This window comes from Vipera ursinii (genome assembly GCF_947247035.1).
Source record: "Vipera ursinii genome assembly, chromosome: 1".
NCBI classification, from domain to species: Eukaryota; Metazoa; Chordata; class Lepidosauria; order Squamata; family Viperidae; genus Vipera; species Vipera ursinii.
Genome location: NC_139512.1, coordinates 182,239,184 through 182,257,406, shown reverse-complemented (window position 1 = coordinate 182,257,406; position 18,223 = coordinate 182,239,184). Strand labels below are relative to the sequence as shown.

General features: G+C 34.7%; 1 protein-coding gene across 9 annotated transcripts in view; it reads left to right on the top strand.

Annotated features, from left to right (window-relative positions):
* The window catches only part of IKZF2 (IKAROS family zinc finger 2), a 174,570-nt gene extending 157,821 nt beyond the window's left edge, over positions 1-16,749 (top strand). For 8 of the 9 annotated variants that reach the window (XM_083354655.1, XM_083354654.1, XM_083354659.1 and 5 more), the window contains one exon: positions 14,952-16,749. In XM_083354655.1, coding sequence (XP_083210781.1) covers positions 14,952-15,676 — 725 coding nt within the window. In that variant the 3' untranslated portion in view covers positions 15,677-16,749. Of the gene's footprint in view, positions 1-1,539; positions 1,684-14,951 lie in introns of all 9 variants that reach the window. The other variant, XM_083354662.1, reaches the window with a different exon arrangement.
* Positions 16,750-18,223: the final 1,474 nt, after the last annotated feature.

Below are 18,223 nucleotides of genomic sequence, written 5' to 3'. Positions count from 1 at the left end.
CCATCAAAGGGAGGCACTCATATTTATACATTCATAAGTGTGAGAGAGACAATGCATAAGCAATAGATAATATAAGCATAGATACTCATAGATAAAAGATCTCAAATTAGTATAGGTAATGGAGCTGAGATTATTTCCTGTGCCTGTTTTCCTTTGGAAATCAAAATGGGGGATAAGACAATGATGCAATAAAACAGGGAAGAAAACTTCTCTCATAAAATAAGAAGATGGGGCAGTGTGGGAATGCCAGACACCAAAAAGAAAAAGCATTTCCCATTGCAAATTATGGGATTGTTTTAATGAGATAATAAATGTTTTAATGACATAATAAAGCCTATATATCACCTTGATTTAATCGATTCCACTCTGAGAACTGACTTTCCCCACACATTTCAGGATAGGCTGTGGGGCAGTTCCCATAAGCATTCCTCTTGAGCATCTCATTATGCTCCTAGAGGACAGCCACAACTCACTTGCTTTCCTCAGGTGTAGTGGACAGTCTGTCCTGCTGCTGTTACCCTGGTAAGTTTTAAGCATCAGTTTAATTAGTTTCCAAACCTCTTAGGTGTTACCAGAAGGAGCAAAGTATTTGCAAAACTAGTGTTTGTAGAGAACAAATGTTGTACACAGGCATTCCACAGAAACTATAGGAGTGGTATGATGAGCAGAATCTGCCAGTGTCAACTCCCCACATCCACTCCTTTCACTCCTTCTGGATCTGTCATGAGAACGGAGATACAAACATTTTCTTTTTTTTTACCCTGGGAAGAAAAGATGAAATACTTGCAGTCTTTCTTTTTCTCCTTCAGTAGCCTCTCTTCCCTTCATGCCTTGACTTAGATTGCATCATGTAAGCCTCCATTTATTAATCTTCAAGAATAGGGTTGCTTAGGACTCACAGTTTTTTTGGTTGGGGAGAACAATATTGTGTATGTTTTGGCATCACTATGGATTATTAGAAAAGCAGAGCCAGTTTAGAAATAAAATATAGAAATCAGCATATTCCCTAACGTAGAAGGCTATTTTTCTTTTCTTTTTTTCTTTTTAGCTTTGTCTTTGGTAATAAAATTAGTAGTATTTTGAAATGTTGTCATAATGTGTTTAATATCAGGGTACTTAACTTTTTATTGATTTGTGAGAGTTAATACCTTGGAGAATAATGTATGTTTTTATCTAAAGGTCTTACAGATTCTTGGCTTATGCAATTACTTAGAGAAACATACCCTCGTATCTGTGATCACCATCTGGTAGTAACATTCCTAAATCTTCCTCTTCCCTGCCTTTTTTGCTAGGAGAATTGGTGCAATTGTTTTCCCCACTCTGAAATTTTTTCTTTCAGACGTGAGTTCAGGCCCAGAGGGTCCCCAACCAAAGGAGATCATTACTGAATGTCTCTAAATTCTCCCTCGTGCTTTTAATGGCACATGTTAATAAATTATAGTTTGCAAAGTTTACCATGTTGATCATTCTGTTTATCAATTAAACATTTCTTGGAAGTGTAGTTAGATCTTTCTGATTTGGCTTTTTGGTTTTATGTAGTCTCTACTATGGAAGATTGTAAGGAGCAAGAAGCTGGGATGGACAACAGTGTTGCTCTGGTGCCTTTTGAAAGACCTGCTGTTATAGAGAAGCTGACAAGCAACATGGGAAAGCGTAAAAGCTCCACCCCACAGAAGTTTGTGGGTAAGCTTCAGATGAGCACTTTTGTTGTTTGTAGCAAAAAGGGTAGCCTATGATTAAATCCTAAACTTTTGAATGCTCCCATTGGCAATTTCAGTATGGGTGTAAATCAGCTGGGGGAGGGGGAGATGAGGTAAACCAAGAAGGTCTAGAAACTTAAAATGGCCATAGCACCAATACTGTAGAATATAATTTGTAGCCCCCATTCACTTTTTTAATAAAAAGGCTTGATTTTAGATCCTAGGAGTATGTGCAAACTTGAACATCTGGCGGTAAAAAAGTATGACAGATTGTTCTGATTAGAACATTTGTTCACATTGTATTAGAAGGGATTTCTTTAAATTAGCATTAATATTTAACACTCTTACTCTACCCTCTGCTATGTTATACAATGCTATTTAAAACAGACATACTGTTGAAAGAATATTTTTATTTAGTCTGCCTAAATCACAATAGAAGTATTCTAATCTAAGTATTATTGGGCTTGCCTTGTAAATATTGGTTTCTCTTATTACAAAATCAGGATAAGGGAAGTGAGTACATGGACAAGATGGGAGATACAGCTCATAATTTTGTATGCCCTAAGAGGGATTTGAAGCAGTCGGGGAACAAAAAGGAAATCCAGCTGAATGAATTGAACCGATATTGGAAAATAAATGAAAAACTGTGGGGTAGCTGAATGTTTAAATTCTCAGGGGACAAAAAAAAATGAAGTAAAACAAGCCAAGATTCTCTGAAGCTCAGATAGAGTCCTGGGTGAGGCTGCTCAGCTGTGAAGGACCCAGCAGGCTTAGGGCTTGGAGTTTCTCCACTTGGGCCCTGGGTTTGCTGTAGGAATCCCTCATCCCACCTGAGACCCTGGATATAGGTAAGGTAACTAATGAGTTTTGGATGGTCATAAGCAATCCCAGCATTCACCCTAGTGATCAAAAGAGCTCCTGGGTGACCAGTAAAATAAATAAAAATATGGCAGCTCCAATTGGCTGCTTTTCACAAAAAGGGTTACCTTGCAGAAAGTTACATTTCATAAGAAATGTAAACATATCCAGCCTGATCCTCTTAAAATGGTATTGGACTCTGATTTTAACACTGATTAGCATGTAATAAATCAATATATTGGCAGTAATCCCCATCATTAATGAATATTTATTCTATATTGTTTACCAAAGCTTTACTTCGATTGAAGAATAAATTAACCTGTTATGATGGTTTAGAATTGTATTTTCTGGATTCAGGTTGTTTTGGTAAAAGATTCAGCTATTTAGCTATTTTTTATTTGTTTATTTTTTTAAAAAAATGTTTTAATTTTTAATTGTTTAATTAATTTTTTGGGGGCTGTTTATTTAATTTCTCTTAACTTTTGTATTGTCATTTTTATTGTTGTTAGCCGCCCTGAGTCCTTTGGGAGATAGGGCGGCATATAAGTCCCAAAAATAAATAAATAAATAAATATTCCCACTTGTGCCAGCAAAATAAGATCAGAAACACAAAAAATCCATCATATTATTTCTCAGAAAAATGGGGAAATAGTGTATATTATAAAAATAAATAACAACAGAACAAAGGTGCTTCATTTGCAATAGTTAAAATATTTGCACAATGCAATAATTATAAAAATATGTGTTTCCTTTTCAGAAATTTTGCAGAAATACATTTATCTTGTCGATGTATGCCCAATCACATATTAAATTTTATAACATCTGTAAAGAAAGCTAATTCTATTCTATGTGGATAGGATGATAATTTGAGCAAAGCTCAATAGTTCTACCTTTTCATTAAAAAGGATTGTACTCATATAGAGAAAGCTGAAACACGATGTACACTATGTCTTTCAAATCTAGAGTTTGATTTTTACTCTCAGATGAAACTAAGACAGTATAGTAATGTTACAGTTGAAATTTAAAGAAAGGGAGTAAAATGTCATGCTTCAGAGAAAAGCTGAAACAAAATAAAAATAAAACCTTAGATTCAAAATATAATCCCCTAGAATATGAGAAAATAAAATAATTCTTTTTCTTTTTTTAAAAAAAGTTTTTTTTATTGAATATACAGTGAAAAAAACACAGTGGGCATGATACAACATCCCTGGTTTAAACAATAGTATTAGTTTTACCTTGTAAAAAGAAAAAAACACTCTTTACATTATAACAAAATATGCATATACAATCTGAACTTTCTAATAAACATTCTTTCGATCATATACATTGTGTTTAAGTAACTTTCAATTCTATCTTAAAGAGAATACTAGTATAAAGATTTTTAAACTGTCGGCTTATCAATCAACATTCATCCCAGCATTCCTCCTTGACTCTAGCCATTTATACATTTCATTCCAAATTTCATAATAGTCTGTTTCGGTTTTATTTTTAAGCTCTAATGTTAACCTATCCATTTCAGTGCAGGATAGGATGTTATTTATTACTTCTTCTTCGGTGGGGGTTTCTTTTCTCTTCCATTTCTGAGCATAGGTTAGTCTTGCTGCAGTTAGAATGTGCAGTACTAAATATAAAGATCCTTTGCTGAATTTATCCTTGGTAATCCCTAGTAAAAAAGTTTCTGGTTTTGATTCAGTTTTTTGTGTTAGTATCTCTTCCAGCCAATTTTTAATCAAATGCCAAAATTCTTGAGCTTTGGGGCATTCCCACCACATGTGGTAGTAGGTCCCTGGTGATTTTCTACATTTCCAACATGTCAATGAGGTTTTTTGTCCATTTTGCTGTCTTGTGGGGGGAAGGTGCCATCTATAAAACATCTTAGATAGATTTTCTTTATAGGTGGTGGCTAACATTACCCTCCTATTCCTGTCCCATAATAATTGTCAATTATCTAAATCAATACTATAACCAAAATTTTTGCTCCAAATTAGCATTGTATCTTTTACTTGTTCTGCTAGCATGTCTTGTTTTAGTAAATATTGATATATCTTTTTTATCGTTTTATCTTCTGTTCCTAATAAAATTTTATCTAATTCTGTGTGTTCTAACTTTATTCCGGTTTCTTTTTTATATTTTCTATATCACGATTATATTTGCAGATACGCCCACCATTCCAGCTCTATGCCATGTTCTAGTAATTCTTTCCTTGTTTTCAACTCCATTCGCATCTAGAACGTCCTTATATGTAATTACCCTTCCTAAGTTCATAAATTTTGGGTGTATAAATATCTCCAATGTCGATATCCAATTGGGAATTTCTATGTAGTTAATTTTTTTAATTTTGGTCCACACATCTAATAGTGCCTGTCTAATGTAGTGTTTCTGAAAATACTGATATGTCTTTTGTTTCCCCTCCCACAGTATCACATGCCACCCTATCTGCATGTCATGGCCTTCTAATGCTAACAATCTCCTATTCCTTAGGTGTATCCTTTCTTTTATCCAAGCAGATGTTGCCACCTGATGGAAGGCCGAATCCTCCTCTTTCCTTTGCATCTTGTAATAATTTGAATTTAATTCTCAGTTTTCTCTCTTGCCAAATAAATTTGGATATAATTTTGTTTAAATTTTCGAAGAAGTCTTTGCCTAATTTAATTGGTATGCATTGGAACAAAAAAAGTAGTTTTAGGGAGTACATTCATCTTAATTGTTGCGATTCTCCCCATAAAGGAGAGCTGCAAGTTTTTCCATCTATCTAAATCCACTGTAATTTGGTCTATTAATTTATCATAGTTTTCTCTTTTAAGTGTTATGCATCTTGCCATCAGTTGAATCCCCAGGTACCTTACTTTTTTAGTTATTTGAAAGTTTTTTTTCCTGCTAGCTCGTTTTCTTGTAATTTGGTCATATTCTTAACTAGCATTTTGGTTTTTTCTATGTTAATCTTCAGCCCCGCTACATCTCTGTAGCTTTCCAAAACCTGTAATAGTCTAGGGGCTCTTCCAAAATAAGGACTAAATCATCTGCATAGGCCTGTAATTTAAATATCTCTTTCTTAGTTTCTAAGCCTTTTTTATTTTTTTTTTATTATTCTTGTTAAAACTTCCAGAGAGAGTACAAATAATAATGCTGATAGTGGGCAACCTTGTCTCATACCTTTTTATATTTGGAAACTTTTTGTTGATTCTCCATTTATAATTACTTTTGCTTCTAGTTTAGAATAAATTGCTTTGAATATGTTTATAAACCTTTCCCCAAATTCCATATGTTTAAGTGGGGTCAACATGAAATCCCATTTGACATTGTCAAATGCTTTCTGTGTGTCAACAAAGATCAATGCCATTTGTTTTTCATTATGTGATTTGTAATATTCTAGCATATTTAATATTATCCTAATATTTTGTCTTATTTGCCTCTTGGGCAAGAAGCCATTTTGATCAGTATGAATAAATTCAACCAAGTATCTTTTTAATCTTTCTGCCATTATTGTCTTAAAGATCTTATAGTCCGTATTTAATAAGGATATAGGCCTATAATTTTTAATGAGAGTCAAATCAGAGTTTTCTTTAGGAAATAACGTAATGGTTGCTTCTTTCCAAGAATTTGGGATCTTTGCTACTTTTAATACTTCATTAAAAGGTAAAGGTTCCCCCGCACGTGTGTGCTAGTCGTTTCCGACTCTAGGGGCTGGTGCTCATCTCCGTTTCAAAGCCGAAGAGCCAGCGCTTGTCCGAGGACGTGTCCGTGGTCATGTGGCCGGCATGTTAAATGTATCTAATAAAGTTGGGCCCAAAAATTCTTGAAGATTTTTGTATATTTCAGACGGTAGTCCGTCAGGGCCAGATGTTTTATTACTTTTTTGTTTTTTAATTGTTTCCATAATTTCCTGAAATGTTATATACTTGTTTAATATATTTTGGAGTTCTTCCAGGACCTTCGGCAGATCAGCATTTATGAAGTATTTTAATATTCTTCCCTCATTAATCTTTTCATCATCTTTATAGAGGTTTTTATAGAATTTGTACATCACTTTTTTTTCTTCATTCTGGTGTACCATCTCCCCCACTTCATTGCATAGTTTACTAATCCATCTTTTATCTTTTTGTTTTTTCAGTCTATAGGCCAACCATCTCCCAGGTTTATTTGCCTGTTCAAAAAAATTTGTCTGATACTTTTTTATTTTTTGTGCTAATTCTTCTTTTTCTATAATGTTCAATTTATGTTTATTTAGATCTAGTTGTCATTTTAAATCCCTACATTGTGGGATTTTTTTGTAGTTCTGTTTCTAGTTTTTGGTATTCTTCCTCTAAACTGTTTTGGTACTGCCTTTTCTTTTTATTTTCATTGGCCATGTATGCAATTGCGGTTCCTCTCATAACTGCCTTGGCCGTATCCCATGGATTTTGGGTATTAGTCTCCTCTTTCTTGTTTATCTGGAAGAATATCTGCATTTGTTCTTCCATCTTATACTTGAATTCTTTTTGATTTAAGATTGCCTTTTTTAAGGTCCACCTCCTTGTTGTCTTCTGTCCTTTCCATTTGATTATAATAGGATTGTGGTCTGCCCATGTATTAATATCTATTATTACATCTTCTACATCTGAATTTAATTCTTTCGTTGTCCAGACCATATCAATTCTGGACCACGATTGTTGATGCCCTGAATAATACGTGAATTGTTTTACATTCAAATTTCTCTCCCTCCAGCTATCCTGAATGTTAAATTCCTCCGCCATTTTAAAAAAAGTACCAGGTAGTATTCTTCTAGTTCCTTTCCTTGCATTCTCACTTTTATGGTCTAGTTCTCTATCTACAGTTGCATTGAAATTGCCAATTAAACAAATATTCTCATTTTCGATATCACCAATAACTTTATGTAATTTATTGTAAAATTGTCTTTGTCTCTCGTTAGGGGCATAAATTCCTACCACAGCGACTTTGTTTTTTATTCAGGGAAATTTCTATTATTAGTATTCTACCTTCTTCTTCTTGATAAATTTGTTTTGCTGGAATTCTTTCCTTGACATATATTACTATTCCTCCCTTTTTCTGCTGTGAGAGTGATACAAATTTTGTTCATAACTTGGGGTAATTTAATAGATCTTGGTGCTGGTGAGAGCACAGGGGAGAGAGCACAGGGGGAGGCTCAGCTAATCTCAATGTACATATGTTGTACTTTGACAATAAAGGTTTATTATTATTATTATTATTATTATTATTATTATTATTATTTGTGTTTCTTGTAAGATTATTATGTCTAAGTTTTTTTTACTAAGCTTGTTCTAAATTTTATTTCTCTTAGCTGGGGAATTTAAACCATTTACATTTAGTGATAGTGCTGTTAGTTCTTCCACATTACTGCCTATATTTTGATCTTGTTGTTCTCGTTGGTCTGTCTTCTTTAAATTCTTTAAGTCTGCATTCATCATCATTACCATAGCTCATTTTTTTCCTTTCTCTCAATTTCCCATTCTTTGCTTTGTGATTCTCGTGCCTTTCTATTGTGTATCTCTGTAATAAGTTGAGCTGCCAAATGGAATGGCTGTGTTGAGATGGCGCTCCGAATAAGTGCACCGATTCCACAGCTACTTCCCTGTGCCTGGTGGACTTTTTAAAGCCCCAGATCTCTTGGAGGGAGATTGGAAAGGGAGGCACCCAGCAGAACGGTTCTGGATGGCGGTCCGAACCGTAAGAAGCAGGAAAGCCTCGGAGGAGACTTCTGGTTTGCCAACAGCTGACAATGGATGTCTGGAGGACGGCTCCCATCTTCCACGTCCAGATTCGCATCGCTGGGGGGTCCTAAAAGGACCGAAGAGTCGCCCTGGAGGGGTGTCCAGACAGAAGGGGCTTTTGGGGGAGCAGCAACCCCCCCGTTAGTGCCTGCATTCCCTTTGTACCGGTGGATGAAAGACTGACCATAGGAAGACTGACCATAGGCTGCAGACAGCCGAAGTCAAATCTACCATCAGGCAACATTAAAGCAGCATGGAAGAGACAGGGGTAAGATTCCTCTCTTATACCTTAATCATCTTCTTTTCACCTAATTAAGCTGTTAAGTATTTTCCCCCCTGTGGAGAGGGAAGGGGAAATTTAACCCTTAAAAAAAAGTTAAAGAAATACTAAAAGAAAAGAATTTCCAAAGTACTTGGGGGGACACCCAGTGGCTAAACTTGAAATTGCAATCTGACTTTCTCTTAAAAAAGACCAAGAAAATATTTAAGAAAAACAAGATAAAAGTAACCTTGAACACCAGATGTGAATTTTCACGATGGAAGAGTTTCAGAAACAAATTCATGCTATGTGGGAAATATCTTACCAAACTTATCAGTTCCTTTCTACAGCTGGCGATGAAATAAGAGCTTTTGGAAAAGAATTAGAAAGCATCTCGAGGAAACAAACTCAAATTCAAACTGTGACTACAATTAATATCTTATTGCAGGCATGTCAAATTCGTGATGTCATGTGATGTCTTGTGATGTATCGGAACTTTTTCCCATTGCCGAAAATGGGATGGCGTGGTTTCTCTGTGATGCTCCGGCCCATGGGCCGGCAGTTTGACACCCGTATCTTATTGGAACCGAACTTAACAGGAGAAATTGAACAACCAAATACATTGGCAGAATAATTAAATATTCAACAAATACAGGTTTTTGAAGATTGTAATGGAGAAAATATGGAAGGAAGTTTATTTGGACCAGGACAATTGTATCAGGAGGTGGAAATGATGAGAAGATTTGGTGCTGTTGGCAGACTCTTCAGTCCTTCAAAGGTAGAGACTGAGGGCCACTTCAATATGATACAAGAATGTTTTGATGACCCTGAGGCAAAGAAGCGTAGAATGACATGGCAAAAGAAGAAAGCAAGAATAAGATTGAAGAAATATGAACATTTTTAAGAGGTCTGAGATACATGATATCAAAATAGTCAGGATTGTATTGGGGTTATGAGAGATTGTTTTTGATGAGTAGATAAAATTACTAACTAAAAAAATAAAATAAAAATAAAATACAGATGTATGAATACTAACATTGAAATATTGAATTTTTAAAATGATATGGGTTAAGATGTATATATGCTAAAATGATAGAATGTAACTAATATACTTAGATGTAGAGATGTAGAGATGTATTAAATGTTGAAATGGAAGAAATTTTGGTTAATTTTTAATATGTAGAAACTATAAATGAGAAATAAGAATATTATATTGTCCTCCTTTTTGTCTTTTTTTCCTCTCCTTCTTAAAAATTGGTATTTTAATGACTACTATTCTAAATATTGTATAATTGAAATGGATATGGAAATGAGATAAATAAGAACTGGATTACATTACCAGATATTGGAGAAAATTGTGCAAAGGGAAACGAGGTTATTTAGCAATATGAAAATGAGAAATTTTAAACATTTTAATTACAATATCAATGTAAAATTAAAGTTAGAAAAATAGACAAGGTGTTTGATGTGTTAAAGATGGAATGTTAAAATATGAAATATACATACACACACACACACACACACACACACACACACACACACACACACACACACACACATATATATATATATATATATATATATATATATATAGTGTTTGTTAAGTATTTGGAATACCTTGCTAGGCCCCGAGAGAGAGAGAGAGAGAGAGAGAGAGAGAGAGAGAGAGAGAGAGAGAGAGAGAGAGAGAGAGAGAGAGAGAGAGAGAGAGAGAGAGAGAGAGAGAGAGAGAGAGAGAGAGAGAGAGAGAGAGAGAGAGAGAGAGAGAAAGTATTGAATATAACTTGGAGATTTGTAATAATATGTATTTGCCTGAAATGGAACTATTGTAACCTGGACACCACGTTGCTTTTTAAAGATTTTACTGTAATAATGGAAAACTAATAAAAATATATTTGTTGTGGCCTGTAGGAATTAGACCTTCCTTCTCATTAGGTGGCCAAAGTATTTGAGTTTCAGCTTCAGGATTTGGCTTTTTAAAGAGCAGTCAGGGTTTATCTCCTCTAGGACTGACCAGTTTGAACGCCTTGACGATATGCACTTTTGTTGACAGGGTGATGTCTCTGCTTTTTAGTGTGCTGTCTAGATTTGCCATGGCTTTCCTCCCCAGAAGTAAGCGTCTTTTAATTTCTTGGCTACAGTCCCCATCTGCAGTGATCTTGGAGCCTATGAAAATAAAATCTGTCACTACCTCCATTTCTTCCCCATCTATTTGCCAGGAATTGAGAGGGCCGGATGCCATGATCTTGGTTTTCTTAATGTTAAGCTTCAACCCAAGTTTTGCACTCTCCTTCTTCACCCGCAACAAGAGGCTCTTTAGTTCCTCTTCACTTTCTGCCATGAGAGCTCCTGAAAGTCTTTGCAAATGGAGGGGCATATAATTTGCAGTCGTAAATAAATAAGATCACAGAAAAATCAATAGGGCAATATTGTACATACCTTCTAAAATATTTTTTTTCTTTTTGTACATACAAAACAAAATATATGGCAGGTAAGATATGTAAGGCATATCATACATATATAATCACACCGCATATATTGATTTTTTTTAAAAAAGTAATTAAATCTTGACCATTCAAAATAATATTAATCAGTCTTTCCATTACATCAATGGGGTGTCAGTTCATAATCATGAAATGAGCAGTCATCTATAATCTAAGACTATAAATCGTTCAATCGTTGAATAATTACCTTCTTTGCAATTGCCAATTTATGAAACCACCATAATTCTTTGTAGAATTGTATACCATTGGAAAAAGTAAGCAGGCAAATCCATTCCAATGCTCTTTAATCAAGTTTATATGAAAATATGCAAAATAATGTCCTTGTGTAATTTGTTATGTGACTGACTACAAATGTTATTGTATAAATATATAAAAAGTTTAATGTCGTTTTTTCCCAACATTAAAGAATTACAGAGTATGATTATGAAATCATATGAAAACAGAACTATGTACTATTACAGAGTAAAACCATAAAACAAAATAATCAAGCTGCATTGATTAGAGGAAGGTTTCTAGGTGCAATTCAAGGTGTTCATTGTCATCTATAAAGCTATTTGTGGTTTAGGGGCTTGATTTTGTAGGACTGCATGTTTCTAACTATTTCTCCCCATTCTATAATATTTGCATTGTTAACATGCTCTGAGACCCTTTAAAAAACCAAAATTAAATAGTGCCATCTTATGCGACCCGGGAGCTGTGCCTTTTCTCTGATTCTGAATGGTGATATCCACCAATGGGTCCAACCCTTTAGAAAAGATTTTAAAATGTGGGTTTTCTAGTAGGCCTTGTATATTATGTTTAATGTTATGATGTTTAAAATCTTTTCCATAATTTCCACAATGCAGTTTTTTTTTCCATTGCTCTTACTTTATTTTGTATTACTTGTAGAATTAGGCAACCTTACAAACTGAATCAATCAATCAGTGACAATGAGCTTCAGTTCTCCAGCTGATGTCGTATAGTAACTTCTTATATCTTATTGGTTTTTTTAATCATTTTTTTTGTTATGAAAAACATTCCTTTTTGATTTGTTAAAAGCAGTCCCTAACTTCTTACATAGAAGCTAAACACAGGAAGAAGAGAATCTGGAACAAAAGTTTCCTAATACCACTTCTGGTAGCAATCCTTTAAATAGAAACTGAATTACTGAAATACTGCACTTCCAGTTCTTTAATCACAAGGCTGGTCCAGGGACCAGATTTTCAGTAATATTCCTCCCATCTTTCACTTAGAAAAGAATATTAGGGTAACCAAGGCAGTTATCAGTGATGCACTGATCAATGAAATTTGCCTAGATAATAAACTTCCCCCATTGTAGCTAGCCAATTAATTACATTGTCCCCCCAAAAAAGAATTTGCAAGTGGATTGTCATAGTTCAAGACTTGGTATCCATGCAGAACTTATACCACTACATCTTTCATACTAGAAGACATATCTCCACCTTATAAGGCATTAATTCCTTTCCAGCCCCACCAGTTTGAGGCTTCCTGATAGGTACTGCTAGTCATGATAAGCAAAGATTCATAGAACAAGGTAATCACCCTAACCATTACAAGCAATTTAACTAATTCACAGATTTCACCAAGACTTTTGAGAACTGGCTGGTATACAAAGAAATGTAAATAAATAAGTAATTATACTAGGTGACAGTTACAAATTCTGACAGCTATAATCTCTATAGATCCTGCAATAACTATGACATCTAAATTGCCATGGATGATGAACATTTTAACTCTCCAACTATAGCATGATGTTTTATTAACCAATGGGTAAGCACTTAAAAGTAGGCCTGAACAAGCTTTATACCTTTTTCACAACACTAACTACCAGCACAGGAAGGTAACCTGTAACCAGAAGAATACAATTTACTTTGTCTCCATTTTAGCTGAATACAGTCTTATTTCATTGTTCAGAATGCATGAAAAACTGAGTATTCTAAGTGGAATTTAGAATCAGAGATGGTTTTTGAAGTGATACTTTTAATCAATACACCCTTTCATCTCACCATTCAATTATGTGACTATGGTCCTAAGGGAATTATCAGCTAAATTGCCTGGAAAATCACTCAGGGCCAACAAGAATCCTTGGATTTTATAAATCTCTGGAAGCAGATGATCATAATAGGTGCCAGTCATTGCCAGCTCATATCTTACTAGAGAGTATCCATCAGTGACAAATAAGTGGTCTTCTCTCCATCAGTCCACAATAGCCCCAAACCAAATTGAGAAAATGAACTGTACTATATATAATATGTTAGCTCTATAATTGATATAGATGGTCCCACAGTTATCAGAATAATTATAATATCCTGAGTTGGACTTGAAAGAGTTAGTTAGCATACGTTACTGAAATCCCCTATCTTCAATCCCCTATCATCTTCGATCCTAGACTGATTCTGCCAAAAGAAATGAGGATACAAGTAGAGAGTAAGCAATAAATCTCTATATTCTGTATAAAACTTGTACTTATTAGCAGAAAAAATATATGTGTATTTATGCATGTGGTGTATGTTTTGGATTGTTTAAAATGTTTTTTTTTTATGGTTGAAGTCTTACAACCTCTTCCTCCTCCTTCTCAGACCTATGCGGCTGTTACATTGAGTATTTCTTTAGGATAGTACAGAATCAGACTTTGCTTCTCCTTCAGTCATGCGTACTTTATCCAAGATCATATCAGGGTTGAGTGTTATTCTAGTATTATGAGAGTGAAAGTCAGCATGCCCTCCAAAAGTCACCTATAGGAGAAAATGAAAAGTTATAACCATCTGGTTCCTCTGTTGATGCAATCCTTTTACTATCTTGTTCTTTCCCCCTCTTCTAACCTCCTTCTTTAAGGCTTCTTAAGGCCTAAACTTCAAACTTTCTTCCTTGATCTCTTGATTTGCTCAGATAGTCAGGACATTTGGGCATATACAGACAAATTCAAATGATCCAAAATGACTGAGCTCAGTTCTGAAATTAGTAATATAAGGATGTTACTTTGAATGAACAATCTGCACTGAACATGGGAAGAAGCCTGATTTGTGAGGCACACATTTTTCACTTCTGATCAGTGGTGGGATTCAGCTGGTTCGCACCACTTCGGCAGAACTGGTAGCTAATTTTTTGTAGCCCAGGCCCAGAATGGACTTCCGGAAGCAGCATCCACACAGAGAACTGGTTGCTCACATATTTGAACCCCACGACTGCTTCTGATGTATAATATTTTTTGAAAAACTGATTCTAATAAATTGTGTTATCTGTGAATACATAATGTCAATATTGTTTTATATGGTTTATTCTCAAATGATCAACATTTGCATCAACATTTTAGAAACTATAATAGGATGTCTTATTTTTCTTGATTTTAGTTGCTTCAGTGCTTGAGGGCTCCATATCTTACATAGATTTTCACCTAACGTATTTTAAAAGATACATTGTTGTTATCTCTTTCCATATGTAAATTTGTGTTCCTGTATTATTTGAAAATAGCAATCCAATTATGTCACTCTTTAGAAATATTATAAATCAGCATGTATATATTTTTGACATTTGGAAAGTAGTATGTATTTTATTCGAATATGTAAATCTGAAGTGGAGATCCTATGGATTGTAAAATATAAAAGTTAAATAAATCATGGAATTTTAAAATGAAAATCTAAAGACAATGGTTTGATTATATTTGTATTCCATTGTTGCTAATTTAGCAAATACTTCAGATTCTGCCAAGAGTCCCTTGCACAATTACTGGTTGGCAAATCCCATGGAATATAGTTTCTTTTTGAGTAAACATTCCTGGGATAGTTTTTTTAAAAAAGCAAAATTTTATGTATCAGTTTCTACCAATGGATTTGCATTGTTGATCTATATTTCTTATCTCATTAGTGGTATTTTTTTCCTTCTTACTGTTGTTCTCATGTAGGTGAAAAGCTCGTGAGATATGGTTATCCAGATATTCATTTTGATCCAAGCTTACCATATGAGAGAGATGCTGAGCTGATGCAAACTCACATGATGGACCAAGCAATCAACAATGCAATCTCTTACCTTGGGGCAGAGGGACTTCACCCATTTGTGCAGCACACTCCAAGCACAATTGCTGATGTGGCACCTGTCATAAGTTCAGCTTATGCTCAGGTCTACAACCCTAACAGGATAGAAAGACCAGTAAGCAGAGAAACCACTGACAGCAATGAAAATAACGTGGATGGCCCTCTCTCCCTCATCAGACCAAAGAGTCATCCTCAAGAAAGAGAGGCTTCACCTAGCAATAGCTGCCTCGATTCCTCTGACTCGGAGAGCAGCCACGAGGACCACCAGTCCTTTCAAGGAAACCTTGCCTTAAATCCCAAACGAAAGCAAAGCCCAGCTTACATGAAGGATGACTCCAAGGCTTTGGAGGTCACTAAAGTATCAAAGGGCTCTTTAAAGGATATCTATAAGGTCTTCAATGGAGAAGGAGAGCAGATAAGGGCATTTAAGTGTGAACACTGTCGAATTCTTTTCCTAGACCATGTCATGTACACCATTCATATGGGGTGTCATGGCTATCGAGACCCCCTAGAATGCAACATTTGTGGATACCGGAGTCAGGACCGATATGAGTTCTCTTCCCACATTGTCCGAGGAGAACATACATTCCACTAAGCCTTCTTTTCCAAAGGAGACACTGAAGTAGAAAAACAAATACTGCACATGAAGAAATACTGCACTTGCAAGCCCACTTTTCCTCAAATTTTGACACAGCTCTTTTCATTGGTTCTCTACCTTGCAGCTATTTTTAATTATTGTTATTTTTGTGGTTGCTGTTTTGGGGATCCAGTCTCACCTTACTACCAGTGGTGAGGTGTGAAGGAAGGAAAGGAGGGACCAGAGAGTAGATTGACTTATTGTTTTTATTACGAAAATGGATGTTGCCCTTTCATAGTGGAAAATGAAAGGGAGTTCATTTCTGTCACAATTTTCATATAGCTTTTCACATGCTTAGCTCAGCAAGGTGCTCTGACATCTTAGCAAATTGCCATTTGGGGAGAGAATAATAATTTCAAAAGAGTAAAGCCCTTTGAAATGTGTAGCTAAAGTTTTGTTCAGGATGGGGGATGAAATTCTTATTTTGCAAACATTCTAGCAAAAGGGGTGTGCTTAAGGGCAGGGAGAGATTTCACTTAAAACTAATAATTATTCTGTAGATTTAGGAGCACCGATAAATATCAAGGTTTGCTCAGAATTTATTTCCTGAGGTGAGGTTCTTTCTTATAAAATATTGGTTGTATGGAATGTAAATGAATTGTTTATATCTAAATACTAAATCACATAACTAAGATTTGATTTTTCATGGGATGTGACATCCTCCAGGAAATCTGAAAACATAAAATGTTACTTTACTTATCCCAATATGCACTTTTAAAAAAGAATGAAAACTAACAGCTAGGATGCTTTTATGTCATTCATTTTCCAGCTTCCTATAGGTCTGCGTATTTTTTAAAGTTGTTTAGGTGTTAACTATTGGAGTCTGGGTATATTTACTTAAAAATAAGCTTCACTTAGTTCAGAAGGAGTTTATTTCCTAGTAAACTGTCTTAGTTTAAAAATACAGATATAAATATTTATCTAGCAGGTTTTGCTGCTTTAGAATCTCAAATATGCTCATTACAAATGCATTTGAACTATGAAATACTTATAATTTTCATTTTATTTTTTGTAGTATGAAGCATTAAGAAACTGAATAAACTAAGATCTTCAGTTAGGAAATCTGTATCCTGAAACAGCTGGTTAGAGCTGCCCTAATGACTGAAGAAGCTTACAAATTGATAACCAATTTAACTGTGTAAGGATATGCAGACACTGTTAGAGCTACTTTACTATTGCCACCGTTTTGATACACACATAAGGATATATATATATATATATATATATATATATATATATATATAAAACCCGAATAACCAAAGATATATATATATATATATATATATATATATATATATATATATATATATATATATATATATATATATAAAACCCGAATAACCAAAGATATATATATATATATATATATATATATATATATATATATATATATATATATATATATATATATATATATATATATATATATATATATATATATATATATATATATATGTTTTCTGAGGTTTTCGCGGGTGTTCGTATGTGGATCTTTGGTCATTCGGGTTTTTCCCCGCGTAGAGTTGAAGGTGTAGGAGCAACGTTTCGACAGAATCCCATCCGTCATCCTCAGGCTAGTGGCTTCAGCTTCCTTCTTCTGGGAGAAGCATGTGGTAGTGGCTGTTTGTTCCTCTTTTTTAAACTGCCAGAGGGGGTGTGTTCTGTGGGTGGAGGTGTGCTCTGAAGAAGGAAGCTGAAGCCAGCAGCCTGAGGATGACGGATGGGATTCTGTCGAAACGTTGCTCCTACACCTTCAACTCTACGCGGGGAAAAACCCGAATGACCAAAGATCCATATATATATATATATATATATATATATATATATATATATATATATATATAGTGCAAAAATATCTCTCCCCCAACATATATTTAAAACTGCAGCATGCAGAACCATATACACACAGACACAGATTATAGACACAGATTACACACATACACACAGACATGTTTAGTCCTTTCTTGTTTCTCAGCTGTAATTCCCAGGCATCTCTCATCACTTTGGTCATTGTGGGTCTGACCCATTTGGAAACCACCAGTTCTCAATCTCAGCCTTACTTCCTCAAGGAAAACTAATCTGTAAACCAATCTTTAATCTACCAATAATTCTCATTCTCTCCCTCCCTCTCTCTTTCACAGAGAGAGAGAGAGAGGGAGAGGGAGAGAGAGAGTAATCATAGTCATAAATTATGATTTCTTATTAAATAGAAGAACACTTTTTTCAAATGAAGCTGAATTGAACCAAGAGCCTTAGATTATGCACGGGCTGATTATTTGCCTGAAGAATAATTTCAGGTTTTCGTTACTCCCTTGATCATATTAGCAAATGAAGACTGAATTACTAGGTTAGAAATATTAAGGCTGTTTAAACATCTCTTGATTATATAGCTCTGAATATATGATCTGCATTTATAATATTTAATTTTATCAATCTTTTCCCCCTCAGCTATTTGGGTTAGTTGGTTTTTTTTTAATAAAATCGGTGACTACCTCACATTTTTCT